Genomic DNA, 22,471 nt, shown 5'->3' with positions numbered 1-22,471 from the left:
GGGCCAATTGTGTGCCGCCCTATGGGTCTCCTAATCACAGCCGGTTGTGATAGTTTGCATGTTGATAGTTCTTCTTGGGACAGGTCTCCGAAGTAAAATATATTTGATCTCAATAGGATTTAGATAAATAAATTCATAAATATATATATATATATATATATATATATATATATATATGTGTGTGTGTGGTAAATATGCAAATTGTAAAGTCCTAACATGTACTTCACAGCACTGCACAGAGTTCTGAAACTTAGTTTCCATAGACCTTTTTGGCACTCCTATGCTTCGGCTACAATGGGAGTGGTTTTCCTACCATAATGTAGCTTGTCCTCTTCTGTGTCTGGAATCAATTAAATAGCCTCTAGAGCTGTATTTACACAGGCAGCCCAATTCTGATATTTTTTTCCACTAATTTGATCAATCAGATCAGCTCTGAAAAGATCTGATGTGAAAAGATCTGGTATGAATGGTCAAAATACCAATTAGTGGAAAATAGGTCAGAATTGGGTTGCATGTGTAAAAACAGCCTATGTGAAAACGAATCCTCTTTGTAAGCTTTTAAAACTCATAAAGCCAAATAACCTGACATTACCAGCTATTTTTATTCATTTGTTTCTATAGTGTCATGGGCCTATAGGCTACACGATAGCAGAAAATGTAACCTGCTCGCATGTGGAAGTTACGTAATAATTTTATGTGCGTTTCATGCGTGTGCTGCTCGAGTGTACTCTCAATAACCAATCACACTCCAAGCTCTTGACATGCTACCCGGAGAGGGCAGGGTATAGCTGCTCTTATGATGACGTATTTGGATTGACGTGCCAGTGAACGAGTGACCCCGCCAGTCCACTGCCATGCCCCTCGTTGAAACTTAAACCAATGCATTCGCTCGAGCGGAGTCGTCCTGTCTGTTGACAGAGTACGAGCGTAGCAAATAAGATTAAAACCCACTTTTTAAGTCCTGGACTAATTTGTTCGAAAACGTTATAGCTACTCTCAGAGGCTTTTGGCGTTGTCTTTGTGTGGCTAACGTGTGTTTGGTATCGGAGTGGAAAAGTGTGTCCACACGGAAAGGGAGGAGGATTCATTCTATTCAACCTGGGCCCCCTTCATGCAAGTGAGTTGTGAGCTTTTAGTATGTATGTACAGTAGCTAGTTAGCTAGGCTAACACGTTAGCACAGTAGCTAGTTAGCCAGTATGCTAACGTGGCATTTAATTCTATCTCATATCTTTACTTGTAGTTAAAGACATCTGAATGTATTGTCATGCCATATAACGACATATTGCTTATTAAATAAAGTAGTACACGTTTGATTACAACGGAATTTGTTACCCTTGCTCGCGACGACCGGGATAAGCCGACCACTGCACTGCTGGACTTCGATTGATCGTCCTCAGTATGTTGATAATTCAATTAAATGTTGTTATTCATGCCAAACGTTAAAGTCATTATCAAGCATGACAAAGTTAGACTTGGGTGAAAGCTTTTCAGCCTAGTAAATGTTAATTTAGTTACCAATTAACTAGCTGTCAACATTTCAGGCGTAATTTGAGTTCAACCTAAAGCCAATTTTCTCTGGTAAACTACCAAGCCACTAGTTGACGTTAGTTACCCACTGTAGCTATTCAATTCAGAGGGACTTTATGTTTACATGACCAAAGCAAGTGAAATAAACAAAAGTGAGAAGACACAAAACATTAACAAACATATTCTCATTCTAGAAGATGAGAGGTTACTGTATACTATAGAGATGGATTGAGGACTCATCTTTGTAGCTGTGTCATTATAGCGCCTGACAGCATGGGCAAATTGAAGTAGTACATTTTTCACAATTGGCTGATCACTCCTGTGACACGGTTTGACATGAATCCAACAGGGTCACAAGGAGGGATCAGCCAAACAAGTTGAAAGCACTGATATACAGTGCCTTCAGAAAGTATTCACACCACTTGACTATTTCCAAATGTTGTAGTGTTACAGCCTGAATTTCAAATGGATTAAATTTAGATTTGTCACTAGCCTAGACACACAATATCCCATAATGTCAGTGGAATTATGTTCTTTGAATTATTTTTTTTTACAAATGAATATTTTTTTTATTTTATATTTAACACTGAACTCACTCAGTGTGCAAGTGTTAAACATGATTTTTGAATGACAACCTCATCTCTGTACCCCAACATACAAATTATCTGTAAGGTCCCTCGGTCAGGCAGAATTTCCAACACAGATTCAACCACAAAGACCAGGGAGGTTTTCCAATGCCTCACAAAGGGCACCTATTGGTAGATGGGTAAAAAATAAAAGAAGCAGATGTTGTTTATCCCTTTGAGCATGGTGGAGTTATTAATTACACTTTGGATGGTGTATCAATACACCCAGTCACAACTAAGATACAGGCGTCATTCCTAACTCAGTTGCCGGAGAGGAAGAAAACCTCATGAGGCCAATGGTGGCTTTGAAACGGTTAGAGTTGAAAGACTGTGATGGGAGAGAACTGAGGATGGGTCAACAACTGTAGTTATACTGCAAAAAAATGTGGCTTTTTGTCCTGAATACAAAGTGTTATGTTTTGGGCAAATACAACACATTATTGAGTACCACTCTCCATATTTTCAAGCATAGTGGTGGCTGCATCATGTTGTCGTTAAGGACTGGGGTTTTTCAGTATAAAAAAAGAAACGGAATCGAGCTATGCACAGGCAACCCACACACATTCATATAACCTGCATAGACACACACGATTAACGACACAACACAAACACACATACAGTGCATTTGGAAAGTATTCAAACCACTTCCCTTTTTCCACATTACGTTACAGCCTTATTCTAAAATGTATTTAAATATATTTTCTTCAATCTACACACAATACCCTTTAATTACAAACAAAAAAGTTTAGACATGTTTGCAAATGTATATCAATTAACAGATACCTTATTTATATAAATATTCAGACCCTTTTGCTTTGAGACTTGAAATTGTTTCTACAACTTTATTGGAGTCCACCTGTGGTAAATTCAATTGATTGGACATGATTTGGAAAGGCACATACCTGTCTATGTAAGGTCCAACAGTTGACAGTGCATTACAGAGCAAAAACCAAGCCATGAGGTTGACGGAATTGTCCGTACAGCTCTGAGACAGGATTGTGTTGAGGCACAGATCTGGGGAAGAGTACCAAAAAATGTCTGCAGCATTGAAGGTCCTCAAGAACACCATGGCCTCCATCATTCTTAACCTGTTGCGACTCTAGGGGCAGTATTTTCATTTTTGGAAAAAAAAAGTTCCCGTTTTAAACGGGATATTTTGTCAGGACAAGATGCATATAATTGACAGCTTTGGATAGAAAACATTATAGTTTCCAAAACTAAAGATATTGTCTGTGAGTATAACAGAACTGATGTTGCAGGCGAAAGCCTGAGAAAAGTCCAATCAGGAAGTGCCCCAGGTTTTGAAAGCACTGCGTGCCAATGAGTCCCTATTGAGCTGTGAATGTGCTATGAACCAGCTTACGCTTTCTACGCATTCCCCAGGGTGTCTACAGCATTGTGACGTAGTTTTACGCATTGATGTTGAAGAATACCCGTAGGGGGCTACATTGCGCAAGTGGTCACATGACGCTCCCGGAGAGAAAATCTTGCATAAAGTACAGAGGTAGCCATTATTCCAATCGCTTCTACTGAGAAACCAATTGTCCCGGTGGATATATTATCGAATAGATATTTGAAAAACACCTTGAGGATTGATTTTAAACAATGTTTGCCATGTTTCTGTCGATATTATGGAGCTAATTTTGAATATTTTTCGGTGTTGTCATGACCGCAATTTCCGGTCGATTTCTCAGCCAAACGTGAAGAACAAACAGAGCTATTTCACCTACAAAAATAATCATTTGGGAAAAAATCTACTTTGGCTATCTACCTGGGAGTCTTGTGAGTGAAAACATCTGAAGTTCATCAAAGGTAAACGATTTAATTTGATTTCTGATTTTCGTGACAAGGTTGCCTGCTGCTAGCAAGGCATAATGCCATGCTAGGCTATCGATAAACTTACACAAATGCTTGTCTAGCTTTGGCTGTAAAGCATATTTTGAAAATCTGAGATGACAGGGTGATTAACAAAAGGCTAAGCTGTGTTCCAAAATATTTAACTTGTGATTTTCATGAATAGGATTATTTTATAGGAAGATTTATGTCCGTTGCGTTATGCTAATTAGTGTCAGATGATGACAACGGTCCCGTTCACGGGAATTTGTTTTTCAGTAGGACCGATTGGAGTAATGGCTACCTCTGTATTTCCCTCGAGAGTCACCCTGGGAGCCATCAGGTGACCACTTACGTAATGTGGGCCTACGGCTATTCTTCTATTAGCCGCCTACGGCTATTCTTCAACATAAATGCGTAAAACTACGTCACAATGCTGTAGACATCTTGGGGAATACGTAGAAAGCGTAATCCGGTTGATAGCACATTCCCAGCTCAATAGGGACTCATTGGAATGCAGCGCTTTCAAAATATGGGGCACTTCTGGATTGGATTTTTCTCAGGCTTTCGCCTGCAACATCAGTTCTGTTATACTCACAGACAATATCTTTACAGTTTTGGAAACGTTAGTGTTTTATATCCAAAAGCTGTCAATTATATGCATATTCTAGCATCTTGTCCTGACAAAATATCCCATTTAAAACAGGAATGTTTTTTTTTCTCCAAAAATGAAAATCCTGCCCCTAGAGTCGCAACAGGTTTTAACTGACTTACCTAGTTAAATAAATAAAGAGTCAAACCTGGTTGTCTGCTCTCCATCAGGCACTGGGAGATGAGATGAATTCACCTTTCAGCGGGACAGTAACCTAAAAGAAGGCCAAATCTACACTGGAGTTGCTAACCAAGAAGACCGTGAATGTGCCCTAGTGGTCGCGTTACAGTTTTGACTTAAATTTACTTGACATTCTATGAGAAGACCTGAAAATGGTAGTCTAGGAATGATCAACAAATTTGACAGAGCTTGAAGAATTTGGAAATGAGTAATGGGCAAATGTTGCACAAACCAGTCCTCCATAGGAATGAATGGAATTCTAGAGTATTTCAATTTGAAATCTTTCAAGGACAATATTACGTGTTTAAGTATTTTGTTGTTGTAGTGGGGACTAACATTAGTAATAATTAGCTCTCTAAGTTCTGCAATGACTGACATGACAAGCAAAACTGCTGATGCATTACCCAATTTTGAAATTGCACCTTGTGCAGTCTACTATTTCAACAGTTTGGGAACCACTGCATTAAACACTACAGTATTTCATTGGCATTCAACATGGATGAACAGCATAAGCAAATATATATGAATGCATTTTTTATTTATCTATGTTAGCATTCCATCTCATAAATTATGTTAACCTAAAAAGGTTTTAATTTGTGCTTTTCAACAACTGCTTGTTTGAGTTTTGGGTTTATTCAGCAGAACTACTCATTGGCACTAGTGAAAAAGCCACAATATGTAGGGTATCCAATCAAAACTGCATCTTTTGACTAATAGTAAAATATGTTACTTGTGTAGATACTTTTCTAAGAAAAGCAATGGTCCTAACCTCATGTCTCTATCATCTGTCCAAAGGTTATTGGAGTTTTTACCCTTGTAGGATTGCCAAGATTAGGGCGACTAAATCGTTGGAGGCCGTAAGAAGAGGGGATGAAAATATATATTTTTGTCAGCTTGTCTGGGTGTTGTGCGAGAATTAAGGCAAACTGACAGGCTCAACGTTGAGCTAGTTATCTTCTCAAATCTGGAGGACATAAAAATATATAAAGGTAAGGCAGATGTTGATTTTGAGATTTTAGTATACGCTTTCTTTATATTGCAATAAACAAGCATATCTCTGAAATGTCAAAGGAGCACAGTGTACCGCAAGCTTTTACATTTAATTAAACTTGTGTCATGTACATTTCTAAAATGTGCAGTTTTGTCACACAACACAATTCCACAGATGTGTTACGTTTTGTGGGAGTATGCAATTGGCGTGCAGACTGCAGGAATGTCCACCAGATCTGTTGGCAGAGAATTTTTATGTTCCTTTTTCTATCATAAGCCGCCTACAACTTAATTTTAGAGAATTTGGTATTCTGTCCAACCGGCCTGCAAGTTAGCCTATTACAGATCGGGACAAACGATCCACCTACCGCTATTGTCACTATGAATGGTCGATAGAGGGCAGGATAGACAGTTGGATTGGACTATTTTGACCTGTGGTATAGTAAGCGCGCGGAAAAGCGTAGTGCCTAAGGGAAGTACCTTGATAGGGGAGGTGCATGCAAGGAGATTAGGAAGTTGGGCTAAGATGGAGAAAATGGATAGTAAAACCTACAAAATGGTGTATGTAAACCAGTGGAAAAAAATGCATTACCCTCCCCTGTGCTCAATATACAGTGGGGCAAAAAGTATTTAGTCAGCCACCAATTGTGCAAGTTCTCCCACTTAAAAAGATGAGAGGCCTGTAATTTTCATCATAGGTACACTTCAACTATGACAGACAAAATGAGAAAAGAAAATCCAGAAAAACACTGTAGGATTTTTAATGAATTTATTTGCAAATTATGGTGGAAAATAAGTATTTGGTCAATAACAAAAGTTTCTCAATACTTTGTTATATACCCTTTGTTGGCAGTGACAGAGGTCATAAGGTTTTCACACACTGTTGATGGTATTTTGGCCCATTCCTCCATGCAGATCTCCTCTAGAGCAGTGATGTTTTGGGGCTGTTGCTGGGCAACACGGACTTTCAACTCTCTCCAATCGTGTTTGCCTCACCCCCCCCCCCCCACCAATTTAGAACTGTCCCAATTTCGCTGGTACCTTGTACACTTTAAAATCAGTGATGGCTACATGTATGTGATCATAAGTCTTACGCAATGTGTTGCAAATGGCTTCTTCTGTTCTGTATTGCAGATCGGTTGTACCTTTTCAAGGCCACTGCTGCAGGGGCCAAATACTTATGGAAACACTGTCGGAGGCACCACAGGGGTGCAGTGGATAACCAAGCTTGAGAATGACCTGAAGACAAGTTAAAACACAATCACCCAAAGAACTATTGAGGGCTAGAATGTTCATTAAGTGTTGTGTTTAGCTTTTTTTGTTTGCTCCATTATTATATTCTTGGAAAACCTGAGGAGTAACTAATTGGTGGAACTCTAACCTGTCCGATCAAGTTATTCACAGCAGTGTTCATTTAAAATAATATATATATACCAACAACAACCAAAAACACCTGCGAAAAGTCTCTACGATGGCCGCAGAAGGATATCAGTACAGGGCACTTTATGATTACAAGAAGGAGCGAGAGGAGGACATTGACCTCCATGTGGGGGACATCTTAACAGTGACCAAAGGGACCCTGGTGGCCCTAGGGTACAGTGACGGCCTGGAGGAAAGGCCAGAGGACATTGGCTGGCTGCCTGGCTTTAACGAAACCACTCAGGAAAAGGGAGACTTTCCAGGGACATATGTTGAGTTCATTGGGAAGAAGAGGATCTCTCCTCCCACTCCCAAGCCGAGACCCCCCAGACCCTTACCAGTGGCCCCGGGCTCCTCCAAGGCTGACTCTGGTGATGAACTAGGTGAGTGATAAACAGTCTGATCTTCAACTGAACCCCAATACAAGGTTTCTGGGACATGGTATTGGGATGCAGTTTTGTTTTGTACTGTACAAATCACTGTTCACATTGTAAACAAAAAAACTCAACAGAAACAATTCAAACATTTCACACTGCATGGGTAAAATGTTGAGCTGGGTGATATAGACACAAATCCATATTATGATAAATTTACTGAATTATCACTAACGATAAATTGGTACATTAATGTTCACCATAGTATTTTTTTATGTTTTACCTTACAACATTCAAAGTAGTAGTAGTAGTTTTATCTATCAATTGTTCAATTTAATAAAAACATATTAGAAACGTATTTATTTGGTCTGTCGATTTTCGGTTATCATCCCAGCTCTTTTTTCTTTTTTTGTTTTTACATGCCCTAAGAACCCCATTGAAGGTTTTGATTGAATAGGCCCCTACGCAATTAAGCCAAACTTTTAACAATCAGTTGCTGAAACAAAATGCCCAACCAAAGGCTAATCCACGATAGGTTTGCAGGCAGCCAAGCTGACATGTAACCTTGCTGTAGAGGTGTTGGAATGGTTCATCCTTCACATAGACTAACCTCTTGTTAACATTACCACTGAGTTTTAGATAGCCCTTACAAACTCCTTTGTTGGATTTAATCGAAAATACTTTTAAACCCACAAAGCAAATCCAGATGGTCGGCTACTTTGCAAATACCCTACCCCTTACATTTCAATCGTCCCTCAGTGGTATGCTTCTTTTTGAAAGCACTTGAAAGACTCTACCCTGATGTTATAACATTGCATTTTATTCACAGAACTTCCCATCTGTGTTGGATGGACCTTGTGCATTACTGTATTTGTGACATTTCAAACTTAGTTCCTTCACCATTTGAGAATCTGTGTGTGGAAGCCATTTGGTCAAACCACAGTAATTCAACCCATTGGGCTCACTCATGGTTCCATTTACACTCTCTGCTCCAGGGTAGTATTGTGTTGCACATGGTTGTGTTGTAGCTAGGACACACGATTGTAGATGCCTCATATTGAAATCATTTAAGATAAAAAAGTTATGGATTCCAATGTCTAACCTTTTATTAGGTTTGTTCTCTCCCTACATCAAATAGATCCCCAAAAACATCTATGTAAGTGACCAAAGCAAACATTGCCTGATTTATGTTATCTTTATGTTGTGTTGGATGCATTTGCTGAAGCAATTTATTTGGCTATCTACAAAGTATTAGCCAATTCTCTCTCTTGTCTAGTATTCTCCTATCTCTTTGTCGTGTCTTTGGCTATGCCGGATTAAGTGATATGACATGCTATTCTATAAAATAATTTCTCCGTAATTAATATTACAGGATTGAGCTAATCATGTAAATGTAATTAACTAGAGAGTCTGGCACCACAAAATAATATTTATTGAACTGTTATCTTCCGAATAAACTCTTAAAGACCTAGTAATATTTTACATTAATAGCAGTCAATATTAAACGTCATCTGAAAGTTGTAAATTCTTGGTTATCTGCACGAACCCTGGATAACAAGTTGAATAAGCAATTCAAAATTGGGTTTAATTATTTATTTACAAAATACCTAACTAATCACACAGAATTACACACACATATTTAAATCATAACTTGATTACAAATTACGTCATAAAGGAAAACGTCCCTAACGGGCGGAACACATATGACAGCTGGTTACACAAAAGAAAAGGGGCCCGGTTTGAGTGAAAGAGCGGGAAGACTGAGGAACAAAGGGCGAAGCTGTGCTATCGTAAATACAGTATCTTCTGCATTCTAAATTACCGCCCGTTTTGAAAAGGAAAATGCAATAAATATTTACTCTGAGCTGCGCTTTGGTAGGTTGGTGGTAGATGAAAGGCCGTTTTGCCCAACCTAATCCTTTGAAGGATGTCTCTGCTGGTAAATTGGATACGTTGTAGTAACGTTGTTGTGTGGTAGACGAGATACTCTGTCTGTTCCTTCCTAACCCTCGTTTGCATCGGCTGTTGCTAACTCAACGGCTAGGAGGTATCACTTCTGTAGTGAATAAGAGTTCAAAGTTGGCTTTGTTCTGTAGTTATTATCTGAACCATTCTTACATCGGACCGTCGTCCTCGGAACAGGAGGTTATATTGTCGTCAAGGCTTTATATAGGAAGGGAGAGGAGGGCGTGTTTGAAAAGTTTTATAGCCCAAGTCCCTTCACAGGGGCGGGCCACTGATTGAGCAGAGCCCTACCTCATGAAAACCCAAATCTCACATTTTGGAAGCTAAAATCACATTTCATCCCATCACGAATAATTTAATATTCAAACATTTAAATTGAACAACAATTCCATGTGAATCCGATAACTCTGATGTTTAGACTTTCCACTGTAGAGTTTGTCATCTTATCATTGAGAATGTCTCAGATGACAACCGAACTGACATCATATTCATTAAGTACCACCGCATATGTTCAATTTGTCGGATTACCAGAATATAGTTCATTTCCCCCCCACCTTCTGATGTTCCCAGAATCTCTGTTAACCAAGGATTTTGCAAATGTATCATCAGTAGGGTAGAGGGAGGAAAAAGGGGGGAAGAGGTATTTATGACTGTCATAAACCTACCCCAGGCCAACGTCATGACATCTTCTTAGATGATTGGACATTCGAACTACTGCCCAGTTTATTGCTAACCTGGTTAGCAGATGCGCGTCACAGATCTCTACGTATCCATCCTTCAATTAGGGCCTGTGGAAACCTGTTGCCTTGGAGTTGGAAAAAAGCAGAGGTGTTTTCAAGCCGCAGTAATTGCAGAGAACCTAACATTTACATAATTAAGGGTCCACACGATTGTCACAATCATGTTGTGGTTTTTGTCCCTCTTCTTTCATCATAGAGAATGGGTAAATTTATATTTTGCTTTTTTTTTTATTTTATGTTGCTTACCTGGCTGTATGCTTTTTGGTCACGCTGAATGGAACGATTGCATCTTGTGAGGTTTCCAATGATGATTTGTTAGGAAGTGATGATTGCTAAACGGTTTACTACAATGTTTACTAAACGTCAGATTGGTGTAGCCTACGCGCCAATGTTTGCAAGTGAGCCATTTCCTTGACAGTTTATTTCTTTACATTAAGCCCAAGCAAGTCAGTTGACATTTTTTCCTTTTTGTTTCGGTCCCAGCGTCAAACACTAGCTGAGAAAGGGGACTCGCATGGTGGGACTACAATGACATCTTTGATAACAAGTGACAGTGCTCACATAGCCCCACTGAATGCTAACCAGGGCTGGAGGACAATGGGGCTTCGCTCCGGTCCAGTGCATTGTGATGCTGTGCAGTACCTGGTACCAGCCCAGTGGTTGGACTGCTGGACCACTCCTCTTTGAAACTCCTCCTGGCCAGCATCGATAATTTTTTAAAATGTTGCTTTAGGCACAATATATATTTTTTTACCGTCATGCTATTTTCTACTGACTAATCCATGTGAAATAAATGGGCCAGATCTGAACTGGAAGCCTATCTGTTTGCATTGGGTATATTTTTGGGGAGATTATTTTGGTCTGGCTAAGAAAATCTGCCATTCTGACCTTCTGTAATCAGTTTTTTTGTTGATATTCCGCTAACAAAAGATGACGAGAGCCATCTTCGTGTTGTGGAAAAGCCTCAAGTCAACGCGATTGCATATCACACCTTTGAAATGTCATTTTTCTGTCTCATGTTTGACACCTTTGAAATGTCATTTTTCTGTCTCATGTTTGACACCTTTGAAATGTCATTTTTTTGTGTCATGTTAAAAAAAAAAAAAAAAGTTAAACCGAAACAACCCGGGCTGTTTCAGGCAACACCGACACAATTCTATATGCCCACTTGAGGCTACAAGACTTTAAGTAGAAAGACATGCATCTTTAAAGATGCTGTGACGTATATTCAGGCTCTCTGACATTGCGTAGATCTGTCAGCTCACCTATACAACAGGCTCTGGTGGCCTGATTTCCATTTCCTGTCCTTTGTGGTGCTATTGTGAAATTCTTTAGCTGGGGCTTACAGGGTGAGCGAGGAGCCATATGTGAAGGGGGCATGTGGTGAATGGGCATGACTGTGGTTGAGTGGCAGCGCTGAGCCCAGAGCAAGTGTGAATGTAGCACCAGGAAAAGAAAGGTCTCTGTGTCACGGGAAGGGGGAGAGAGTGCTTGATGCTGGGAGGGAGAGGTGTGGGAGGGAAGGCGCTGGGGAACGGCATTGGTGAGCTGAGTGATCAGGGCTGCAGACTGGCTGGCGAGAAAGGAGAGGGGCTGGGAAGTGTGGAGACTAAGGCCTGGGGAGGCTAAGGGGCTGAGGAGGGCTCTGGGCTGGTTCGAGTCTTGTTGCTTCAGAGTGTGATTTATTGCCTGCCACTGAGGGATCTGGCAGATCCCCCTCTTTCTTCATTTCCTCCAGTGCTTCAGCTTTTTTTCCTCTCACCCTCTTTTTTTTTTTTTGTGTTTTGATAATGTTCTTGGAGTCGGTCCCTGCTGGGAGGGTGGGAGGGAGGAGAGCGTAGGCTTGGAAACGGGCCTCTGCTCTCACTGAGCCACAGGGGTTTACTTCAGAGCAGCAGATGTGGATAGAGGGAAAGAGCGAAAGAGGGCTGGGCCGGGCTTGGAGAAGAATTCCGGTTCATTCCAGCTCCCAGTCTTTTTAAAACACCAGCATGCTGCTGCTCCTTTCCTAGGCCTCTCGACTGAGTCATGTAGCCAGCCAGCCAGCCTTGAAAAGAGGACCTTCACTCTGGGCCTGAAAACCACTGAGAAGAAGCAAGCGTCATTTTCAGTTCACAACTTCCATTCACTTATTTTGTCTGGCAGGCTCGAACCAGAAAATCTTCCTACTAACTCCTCCCTTGTAGAACATTTTAAATTGTGTTTGATGTGATCCTGGTGTTGAGGCCATTTTATGCAGCTGAGGTTGTTTATTATGTGACAAAACGGCACACTAGAATGTCCCTCTGTTTTATAACCAGCTATACTTGTCTGAGTTTTCTTTGTCACCACCAGCCTAGTGGTGGGGACCAGCTGACAATAGTGCTGACTACTGTCATCATTCAATTGGATCGCCATTGATACCATAACATATTCTAACCGCAATTCAATTGTGAAATCTCTCACATTCCAATTGCCTCCCATGGACAACGTTTGAATTTTGTGCGATGGTTGATAGCTTGCCTATAGGTAAAAAAAAGAACATCTGTTTTGTGCTTTATTGCAGACGGTGTGGCCAAAGCCTCATTTCTGCTTCATGTGTATGCAGCTATTAGCACACCATAAATACCATAGTGTATATAGACAAACAAAATAGGAAAAACTATTCAAACTACAAAGGAGCTTCTCATGTACATAATGCTGAACACTTGATTTAATGAAACGACTCACATATGTGTGGACATTTCAGAAATAAGAGATTTTAATCTACATCCGCCTCTTTACACTGCAAAAATGTGTTATGGGGTGTGTGTCGTCAAACTAGTGTAGTGTAAAGTAGAGCCCAAAAAGATTTATCGGTTGACCGACATTATCAGCTGAAATGATCCTTTTACAGATGTATTTGTATCTCAACATTTAATCCACCGAAAAGGACTGAAAGAAAATGCGAAGGATGGGAAGCAGTTCTTCATAGAATTTTACTTTATTTTTGCATTTCATTATTTGTCCTGAATAGGGCACTCTTTATATGGCTATAAACCCATCTTGCCTTGGCGTGCTACAGCAAGACTGGACACTAATTCAACACAACTACACCAGTCGGAGAGGAGAGTGAACTACTGTGAACTAACTGTTAATGATTTTATGGTGAGTTCAGAGTAGAGAGCTAAATAAAGTGCAAAAAATGCACACTGACCATATACTGTTATGAAGTGTCATAGATGGTCGTTGTGACAAATCATGGATGCTATGCTCAAATGTAATGTGTTAAGTGCTAAGAACATTCAACTCTATGGTAACGCTAACGTTACAGCCCTTTACGTGAAGCCCGCTAAACCTGGCGTGATTTATATTTGTTTTTTTGATGGGTATTCCCCAAGCTTTGTCTTCAGAGACGCACAAAAAAAAATGTAGAAGGTTACAAGGTAGCGCTTCATAGTTACATTTTGATGTATGGGTTGTCATTTGTCAGGGACTGGTCCAAATACACGTTTCGCCATCCAGCCTGTGTGAGAGTACTTGACGCCATTCACTGAGGGGCTAGTGCTATTCGGGATCCTTGGGACATAACCGCTACCCTTACCTAACCTGAACCTTGACCCTTACCATAAGCATTTTAAATTTCAACTTCAATGGGGTAGGGACTTCCCAAGGATCCAGAATTGCAAGGACTGTTCATTGAGGCAATGCTTGGGGCAACCGGCAGCGAATTTTGTGATGTTTTTCCTTTCAACTACCAGAAGTTAGTGGCTACTGTTGATGATAACGTAGCTAAATACTAGGGATGCACTATATATCGGTGAACATATTGTAATCGGACGATATTAGCTAAAAATGCCAACATCGGTACCGGCCCGATGTCTAGTTTAACAACGATGTACAAAACCGATGTCAAAGCCTATATAACGTAGGTACATGATGTAAAATGTTACGCTTCACGTGCAACACAGCATTCCTAACCTAGCCCACAATGTCTGCTGTGTGGATCAAGCAGTCAACAAGTCGAGCAGTCATTTGAAAGAGTAAGAACTTTTCAGCAAGACGACTCAAAGACGAAATCCATTAACGCCAAGATAATGGAATTCATTGCCCTTGACAATCAACTGTTCTGTCGTTGGTGTTGTTGGCTTTCGCCAACTGGTCGAGCACTGGTACACATGTTGCCCTACTGGAGTTACACAGTAATAGCGTCACTGCTATTAGCTTCGCGTGTCAAAAAAGATTCACGTCAAATTAGCTTTTAATTTGACACTTTAAATAACAGTTCTATTATAGAATGTGTGTTCTGAATTTGCATGTGCAAAGAAAGCGCCACCACTACTATCAGTAGCACTGTCAAAGCTGTACAAAAAAGTCTGCAAACACGGGCCACGAATGATGTGTTTACAATCCCACGTTGGTAATAAACCATTATTTGTTTGACCGCAACTTCTGGGGTAGCTAGCGTTAGCTTGGTACCTAGCTAGCACCAATACAACCAGCCTGAAAACAATGACCAGTAGAAACTGAACTTTCTTTGCAATGATTTGGGAATCCTTGTGAGTATTGTTGTTCGCCTATTGAAATTGAACTTCAGTTCATGAAAATAAATTGCTCGCCAGCTGCTAAACCTCTCTAGGGTAGGGGGCAGCATTCGGAATTTTGGATGAAAAGCATGCCCAAATTAAACGGCCTGCTACTCAGGCCCAGAAGATATATGCATATAACTGGTAGATTTGGATAGAAAACACTCTAAAGTTTCCAAAACTGTTAAAATAGTGTCTGTGAGTATAACAGAACTGATTTAGCAGGCGAAAACCTGAGAAAAATCCATTCAGGAAGTTTTTTTTTTTTTTGGTTTTGTAGTTTTCTATTCAATGCCATTACAGTATCCATTGACTTAGGACTCCATTAACAGTTCCTATTGCCTTCCACTAGATGTCAACAGTCTTTAGAAATTGTTTCAGGCTTGTATTCTTATAAGTGAGGGAGTAAGACCAGTCTGAACGAGTGGACCCTAACGTGACGCAGAGTTGTTGTTTTTTCAGGCGCATGTGCATTTCTTGTTTACCTTTTTATATTGATGACTTTATTGTCCGGTTGAAATATTATTATAGATCATTTAGGCTAAAAAAACAACCTGAGGATTGAATATAAACATTTGACATGTTTCTATGAACTTTACGGATGCAATTTAGATTTTTTTGTTTGATTGTTTTGACTGAGTTTGAGCCTGTGGTTTACTGAAGAAAACGCGCTAACAAAACGGAGGTTTTTGGATATAAAGAGACTTCATCGAACAAAAGGAACATTTATTGAGTAAATTAATGTCTTCTGATTGCCACCATATGAAGATCATCAAAGGTAAGGGATTAATTTTATCTCTATTTCTGAGTTTTGTAACGCTTCTGCTTGGCTGGTTACTGTTTGTAATAATTTGTCAACTGGGCTATGTTCTGTGCTAGGTATGTTCTGGGCTAGGTATGCTTTCGCCGAAAAGTATTTTATAAATATGACACTGTGGTTGGTTTAACAAGAAGTTAATCTTTAAACCTATGTAAAATATGTTTTGTTTTGTGAATTTTTATAATGAGCATTTCTGTAATTTGCGCTCTGCAACCTCACTGGATGTTGGCCAGGTGAGACGCTAGCGTGCCACATACCCTAGAGAGGTTAACCCTGTTGCCGATAAAGCTATCGTTATATGCAGCCAGCTAGTTTCATCTGGCTAGTGAGGCTCGACCGGACCGGGTTATGTGTTGTGAAGCTCGCCACAATAAGAATTTGGCACAATAGTGGAATTTGCGGGTTGCCTTAAAAATAAAATTACTTCTTTGAAAGTGATGCAGAAGGTTACAATTGGGGGAATCATGCCATATTTAGAGTAGATAATGTCAAACAAGGTTGGAATGTGAGTCAATGGAATGGTGTATCAGTCTACTCGGTGACACCCACAGAACACAACTGTGAAGAGTTTATGCAAATATTAGCGTTGTAGCTCTTATCGCGGGACTGTGACAGGGGAGGTGATTTCACACAATCAGCCTATTTTGTGTGTTGACAATCATATTGCACTGTACAGCTTTACCTAAGGATTGGGGATCAATGAAATGGGGTATCAGTCTACTCAATACCAAGATATTTTTTTCCCAGAATACTCCAAAATATTACAAAATATCCACGCAATATTATTTTTCCTTTGGAATAGTGTTCAATACACATAGGTTGACAATAAATGTGGCTCAATTCACAGCTGTTTCATAGTCCTGCAATAAGAGCTACGACGCTAATGTTCTGTGGGTGTCACTGAGTAGACTGATGCCAAATGTCATTGATCAACAATCCATTGGTAAGGCTGCACAGTGAAATAATTATGCCCCCACTGCAATTCTAAAGTATAATACATCCAGTGTGATTTCAACAGATTTTTGTCAAATTAACAAATTGTCTTTTGTTGATGTTCTATAACATTCCAAGCTCATTTAGCATGATCTATTCAATTATGGCATAATTCTACTATTTGTAGTCATTTGCATCACTGTCAATGACATACTTTTATATTGAAGTCTAACCGCAAAGTCCACTATTGTGGCTAATCCTTATTGTGTCTAGCTTCACATAGATGGGTCCGACCACCATCAAATCAAATAACTGTTTTATAAATTAGGGTTATTTTAGATGACACCTAGCTATATAGTTAGCTAACTAACTATATAGCTACTGAAACAGATTGTCATTTTGCTATGTTTTTAGGGAATAAAATTGTTTGCATCCATGAGCTAGCTAGCTTTTTTATGACCAGCACTGTAGGTGCGCGAGACAACTTTACCAGCATCATAGTATACGTATCGATGAATCGTTGTGACATATGAAATACGGTTGATGGTGTAAGCAATGTGTAATAACTACGTAAAAAATGTGAGTTTGTTAAATTATGTGATGTGCAGTCATATTCAGGTCCTGATTGGTCAACAAGCTTATTTGACACGTCAAATAGTGTGTTATTTGACAAGCAAAGACTCAAACGGCGTTCCGTAGTATGATAAATCCTGGTTGAGAATGAAACGACTGCACAATGAAACAGCACAGCAAGTAAGTGAAAGAAATAGGTTTTGATTGTTTTACTGATAGTGGGGACATGCATAAATACCAACAAAATAACTTTTGTGTGTGTGTGTGTAAGCTAGGCAAGTCAGTTAAGAACAAATTCTTATTTACGATGACGGCCAAATCCGGACGACCCTGGGCCAATTGTGCGCCTCCCTATGGGACGTCCGGATGTGATACTGCCTGGATTTGAACAAGGGGCTGTAATGACGCCTCTTGCACAGAGATGCAGTGCCTTAGACCGCTGCGTCTGTGTGTGAGTGTTAACTATTTAACTGTACTAGAATGCTTAAGGTCGTTAACATTTTAAATATTGGTTATCAGTATCGATATCGGGTTTTATTTGGCAAGGAAAATATCAGATATCGGTATCGGCCAAAAATGTAATATCGGTGCATCACTACTAAATAGTGAATAGTGAAAATGTGTCACATCGTTGAGCTTAGGCTTCAGTGCCTATGCACATTTTTTGCTGGAATCCGTGCACTTTATTCTCCTTTCACTAGAGTAACATATTGTGGTGTACAATTGGCCGGGTTTTGCCAGGGTAGACCATTGTTCGTTCGTAAGAATTTGTTGTTAAACTGTTTTCTTCTATTAAAAATCATCCCTTTCTCGTACTCCAAAGTGTTATGTGGTGCTTAAGTTAATGTTCTTTCCTCAAATGTAAGAAATCGGCTTTCTGACTTAAAGCACTTAAAACATTTTTTTTTTAGCTATAATACAAATATTAGCAGATATATTGGTTTTCTGTAAATATTTCCACTTTTAAAATTGGTATAGGATCCTAAAATTGGATATTGGTTGGCTTTTATCAGTCTCAACAACCATTTCGAAGAACATTCTGAGAAACTGAAGTAAATTCTGACAAACTGATTGTTCCCCAACAAGTCCCTACAAGGCACATAGGCTACGTGCTCCGTCTTGCTCAAGCAAATATTTGATGCCGTTATTGTCCCGGATTCTTACCGCAGTAGGCCTAGAAGTTTGTCATTCTTTGGAGACAATTTCCCTCTCACGTTCAACTTAAAGGGAATGGAGGTAACCTAAATGCTCAGAGACACCGGTAGGATTGTCAAAGTACTAAGCACCTCTGAATAGATATTGTCGGCAGTCAATCTCTTGTGTTCACACAGCAGACACCTTGGAAGTGGGAAGCCACTCAGCCTTGTTAATATACTCCAAACCAGAAGGTGGCAGTAGCGTTTTTTTTACAGTGCTAACACAGGCAGCTGTTTCATGGAAACTAACCTAATCCATTGATTTAATTCTAATGTTAATACTAGCAACAGTGCTGTTTGTGCCGTCATTATTTTAACAAACTTTGCATCTGCACTGTTCAAATGTGTTTTTGCTAAATATTCAGTAGACATTTTTTATTTAACTTTGCAATCATTGTTTTGTTTTTTTGACACTTTCAAGTGAAAAATCGGAGTCTCAGAATCACTCGGTTACCGTGAATTTATTTCCAAACACCTTTTTTTGACATGCATGCTTATCAGATGTAAGTCACTTTATCTTTTCTCTAAAACTGCATTTTATCAGCCTATTTCTAAGTGCAAACTCATGCCTTTTCTTAGCTAGGATGCTGTGGTAGCTGTTTTGGAACTGTGTAGTTGGTTGTGTTTTTATACATGTGAATGTGCACGATGTGGACAGACAGTTTGCAACATGTAGTAGTGCAGGAGGCTAAAGTGACAGTTTGTGACGCAGACAAAAAGGGAAAGCGCAAGAGAATGAGAGGAGGATGCTTTACTCTGAGATAACGACGCCTGTACAGTATTAAAGTAGAGAGAATAGTTAGCATGTAGGAGAGGGAAGGTGGTTTTGCATCTAGCCGCTAAGAGTAAAACAGTAATAAAGTTAGCCCCATCTGTAGCTGTACCAAAGAGAAGCTCAGGCAGAAGAGGGAGAGAATGAGGAGAGTGAATAAGTACACTCTGCCTGCATAGCTGGCGATTTAGATAATGTAGAAATCTTATTTTCGTGGCCAAATTAGTGCTCTGGCAAAGAGCATTGCTGTATTGAGCTGTTTTTCTGAAGGAGAATTGTTGCCTCGTTCTACAAAGAATGCACACTTTTTTAAAAACCAGGCATGGAGTGGTTGGGGTGGTAGGCAGGTGGGTTGCTCCATGTTCAAATATGCCTTTATTATATGGAGCGTACGATAGATGGCCATACCCCCTCTAAAGTCAAAGACCCAACTAACTCACAATTCAGGTAGTTACAATGTGCCTGCTGGAACGGTTTACTCTGATGTGGTGGGAACTCAATAGAGCTGAAGGCAGCTGTGGTATAGTGTAGTGGTAATGGCGCTCCTTTGGTGGAGGGGGGGCACACAGACTGCACTGATTTGTGGCGTTGTGATGAATCAGTAGAATTGTACTAAGTGCTGATTGCATTAACTTGGGGCACAATGCCGGCAGGACAAATGGATGCACGGTGAAAGGAAACTGAATGGCGACTGTTTCACACACTGTTGGGACATCTGTGCTGCTGTAGTTGACTAATTTACACATTTGATGCCCCCGTTTTAATTTTGAAAATGTGGTATTTTGTTTATTCTAAATGTAGCCTATATGTTGGTTTATGCAACTCTTGTAGTAGACCAGTATAATGACAAGTATTAAAGTCGAAAAGAATGTGAAAGTCACACCTATAGGGTTTTATATAATTATTCTGCATCTAGACTTTACACTCTTTGGGATTTCCCCATATGTGCTAAGTGCATATCAGGCCATCAAATTAGAGCTGATCACACCAAAGCACAAACCACACAGAACTTAATTTGAGGGCAACAATCAAACCTATCCACATTGTAATTTGATTTATCTTTTTAAAACCCCCACCAAACTGCTCTCGGCCTGGCAGCATTCCAGTAAAAGGCCTGTTTTTATGGGCCTGTGTGCATGAGAGCGTGCACATGTGAGTTTCATTACTTGATCGCCTCCAGAGACTGGAGTCTGAATTGGCAAATCTTATTACTGGAGGCGAAGCATGTCTGCGAGCAGGATTAGACAGCGGGAGAGCGAGAGAGGGGGACATGTGACTAATAGAAATTGAATAATGTGTCCCTGAACAAAGGGGGGTCAAAATCAGTCGGTATCTGGTGTGGCCACCAGCTGCATTAAGTACTGCAATGCATCTCCTCATGGACTGCACCAGATTTGCCAGATCTTGCTATGAGATGTTACCCCACTCTTCCACCAAGGCATTTCTGGGGGGAATGGCCCTAGCCCTCACCTTCCGATCCAACAGGTCCCAGACGTGCTCAATGGGATTGAGATCCGGGCTCTTCGCTGGCCATGGCAGGCCACTGACATTCCTGTCTCGCAGGAAATCATGCACAGAACGAGCAGTATGGCTGGTGGCATTGTCATGCTGGAGGGTCAGGATGAGCCTGCAGGAAGGGTACCACATGAGGGAGGAGGATGTCTTTCCTGTAACGCACAGCATTGAGATTGAGCTTGTTGCCATTGCAGGGAGTCTGATGCTGTGACATACCGCCCCAGACCATGATGGACCCTCCACTTCCAAATCGATCCTGCTCCAGAGTACAGGCCTCGGTGTAACGCTCATTCCTTCGAATGAATCCGACCATCACCCCTGGTGAGACAAAACTGCGACTCGTCAGTGAAGAGCACTTTTTGACAGTCCTGTCTGGTCCAGCAACAGTGGGTTTGTGCCCATTGTTGCTTGTGATGTCTGGTGAGGACCTGCCTTACAACAGGCCTACAAGCCCTCAGTCCAGCCTCTCTCAGCCTATTGCGGACAGGCGGAGCACTGATGGAGGGATTGTGCGTTCCTGGTGTAACTCGGGCAGTTGTTGTTGCCATACTGTACCTGTCCCCCAGGTCTGATGATCGGATGTACCGATCCTGTGCAGGTGTTGTTACACGTGGTCTGCCGCTCCGAGGACAATCAGCTGTCCGTCCTGTCTCCCTGTAGCGCTGTCTTAGGCGTCTCACAGCACGGACATTGCAATTTATTGCCCTGGCCACATCTGCAGTCCTCATGCTTCCTTGCAGCATGCCTAAGGCACGTTCACGCAGATGAGCAGGGACCCTGGGCATCTTTCTTTTGCTGTTTTTCAGTCAGTAGAAAGGCCTCTTTTGCATCCTAAGTTTTCATAACTGTGACCTTAATTGCCTACCTGCTGTAAGCTGTTAGTTTCTTAACGACCGTTCCACAGGTGCATGTTCATTAATTGTTTATGGTCCATTGAACAAGTTTGTGGTCAATTAACCTGTCTAGCACACAGGTTCCTCTAGCGGTCTGCTTTCTCTATGATTTGCTTGACCTTCACTTGAACTCTGTTGAACTCTGCATCCAGCAAATGAGTAGATAAAGCATGTCTGGTTGGAGGGGTGTATGCTGTGCGAAGAACATTCAGAAATCTCTTCAAATACACATTGCATGTGAGCATCAGAGTTGAACCAGTTGCATACACAGCTCAAGCAAGACATTCATCAGCATTTCTCTGACTACGTTCCTCTGACTACTTATGATTCCAGGAGAACCATGCGCTATTGATATCGATAAGGTGTCTGATTCATCATGATTTGGCATGGTATTTACATAATTACACAACTTTTCCTTCTACTTTAGCTGCAGTGAAATGTCTCCACACATCAGATAGTGCCCGTGGCATTTTCCTGTAGAGATTAGAAAAAAATGAGTAAAAAACCTTAAATACATTTCCATGTATAGATGGTTAAGCAGTTATATTAAACAACTCCTTTGTAAAATGAATGTTTTAAAATGAAATATGTATGGAAATAGGTGAATTAACACTCCTCAGTTAGCAGGCTCTCAAGCAAGCTAAAACCCACATGGTAGCAAAAACTAACTAGCAGAAATTGTTAACAAGTTAGAAATGATTTAAACACACTTTGCTGTAGGCTACTAATTACTAGGCTGCGATCCCCGTACAGGGATCAACATCAGGGGAAATTTCAGAGTGACAACTAAAAATACAACGTCGTAACATTAAACATTCTTGAAAATGCAAGTGTCTTACATCCTTCAAAAGATTAGCATCTTGCTAATGAAACTACGTTTTCCGATTTAAAATAGCTATTACAGAGAACAAATACCA

The 22,471-nt window shown here is 40.5% G+C and overlaps 1 protein-coding gene across 6 annotated transcripts in view; it reads left to right on the top strand.

Annotated features, from left to right (window-relative positions):
* Window positions 1-732: 732 nt before the first annotated feature.
* The window catches only part of pik3r1 (phosphoinositide-3-kinase, regulatory subunit 1 (alpha)), a 56,872-nt gene continuing 35,133 nt past the window's right edge, over window positions 733-22,471 (top strand). For 2 of the 6 annotated variants that reach the window (XM_021602193.3, XM_021602191.3), the window contains exons 1-3: window positions 824-1,117; window positions 5,616-5,809; window positions 6,945-7,612. In XM_021602193.3, the coding sequence (XP_021457868.1) occupies window positions 7,282-7,612 (331 nt within the window). In that variant the 5' untranslated portion in view covers window positions 824-1,117; window positions 5,616-5,809; window positions 6,945-7,281. Of the gene's footprint in view, window positions 1,118-5,615; window positions 5,810-6,944; window positions 7,613-22,471 lie in introns of all 6 variants that reach the window. The other 4 variants (XM_090234255.1, XM_021602192.3, XM_090234257.1 and 1 more) reach the window with 2 other exon arrangements.

This window comes from Oncorhynchus mykiss, chromosome 5, assembly GCF_057628025.1.
Source record: "Oncorhynchus mykiss isolate SJ-2025 chromosome 5, ASM5762802v1, whole genome shotgun sequence".
In the NCBI taxonomy this organism is placed as follows: Eukaryota; Metazoa; Chordata; class Actinopteri; order Salmoniformes; family Salmonidae; genus Oncorhynchus; species Oncorhynchus mykiss.
The sequence above is the reverse complement of the archived record's forward strand: the minus strand, read 5'-3'. Positions and strand labels throughout refer to the sequence as shown.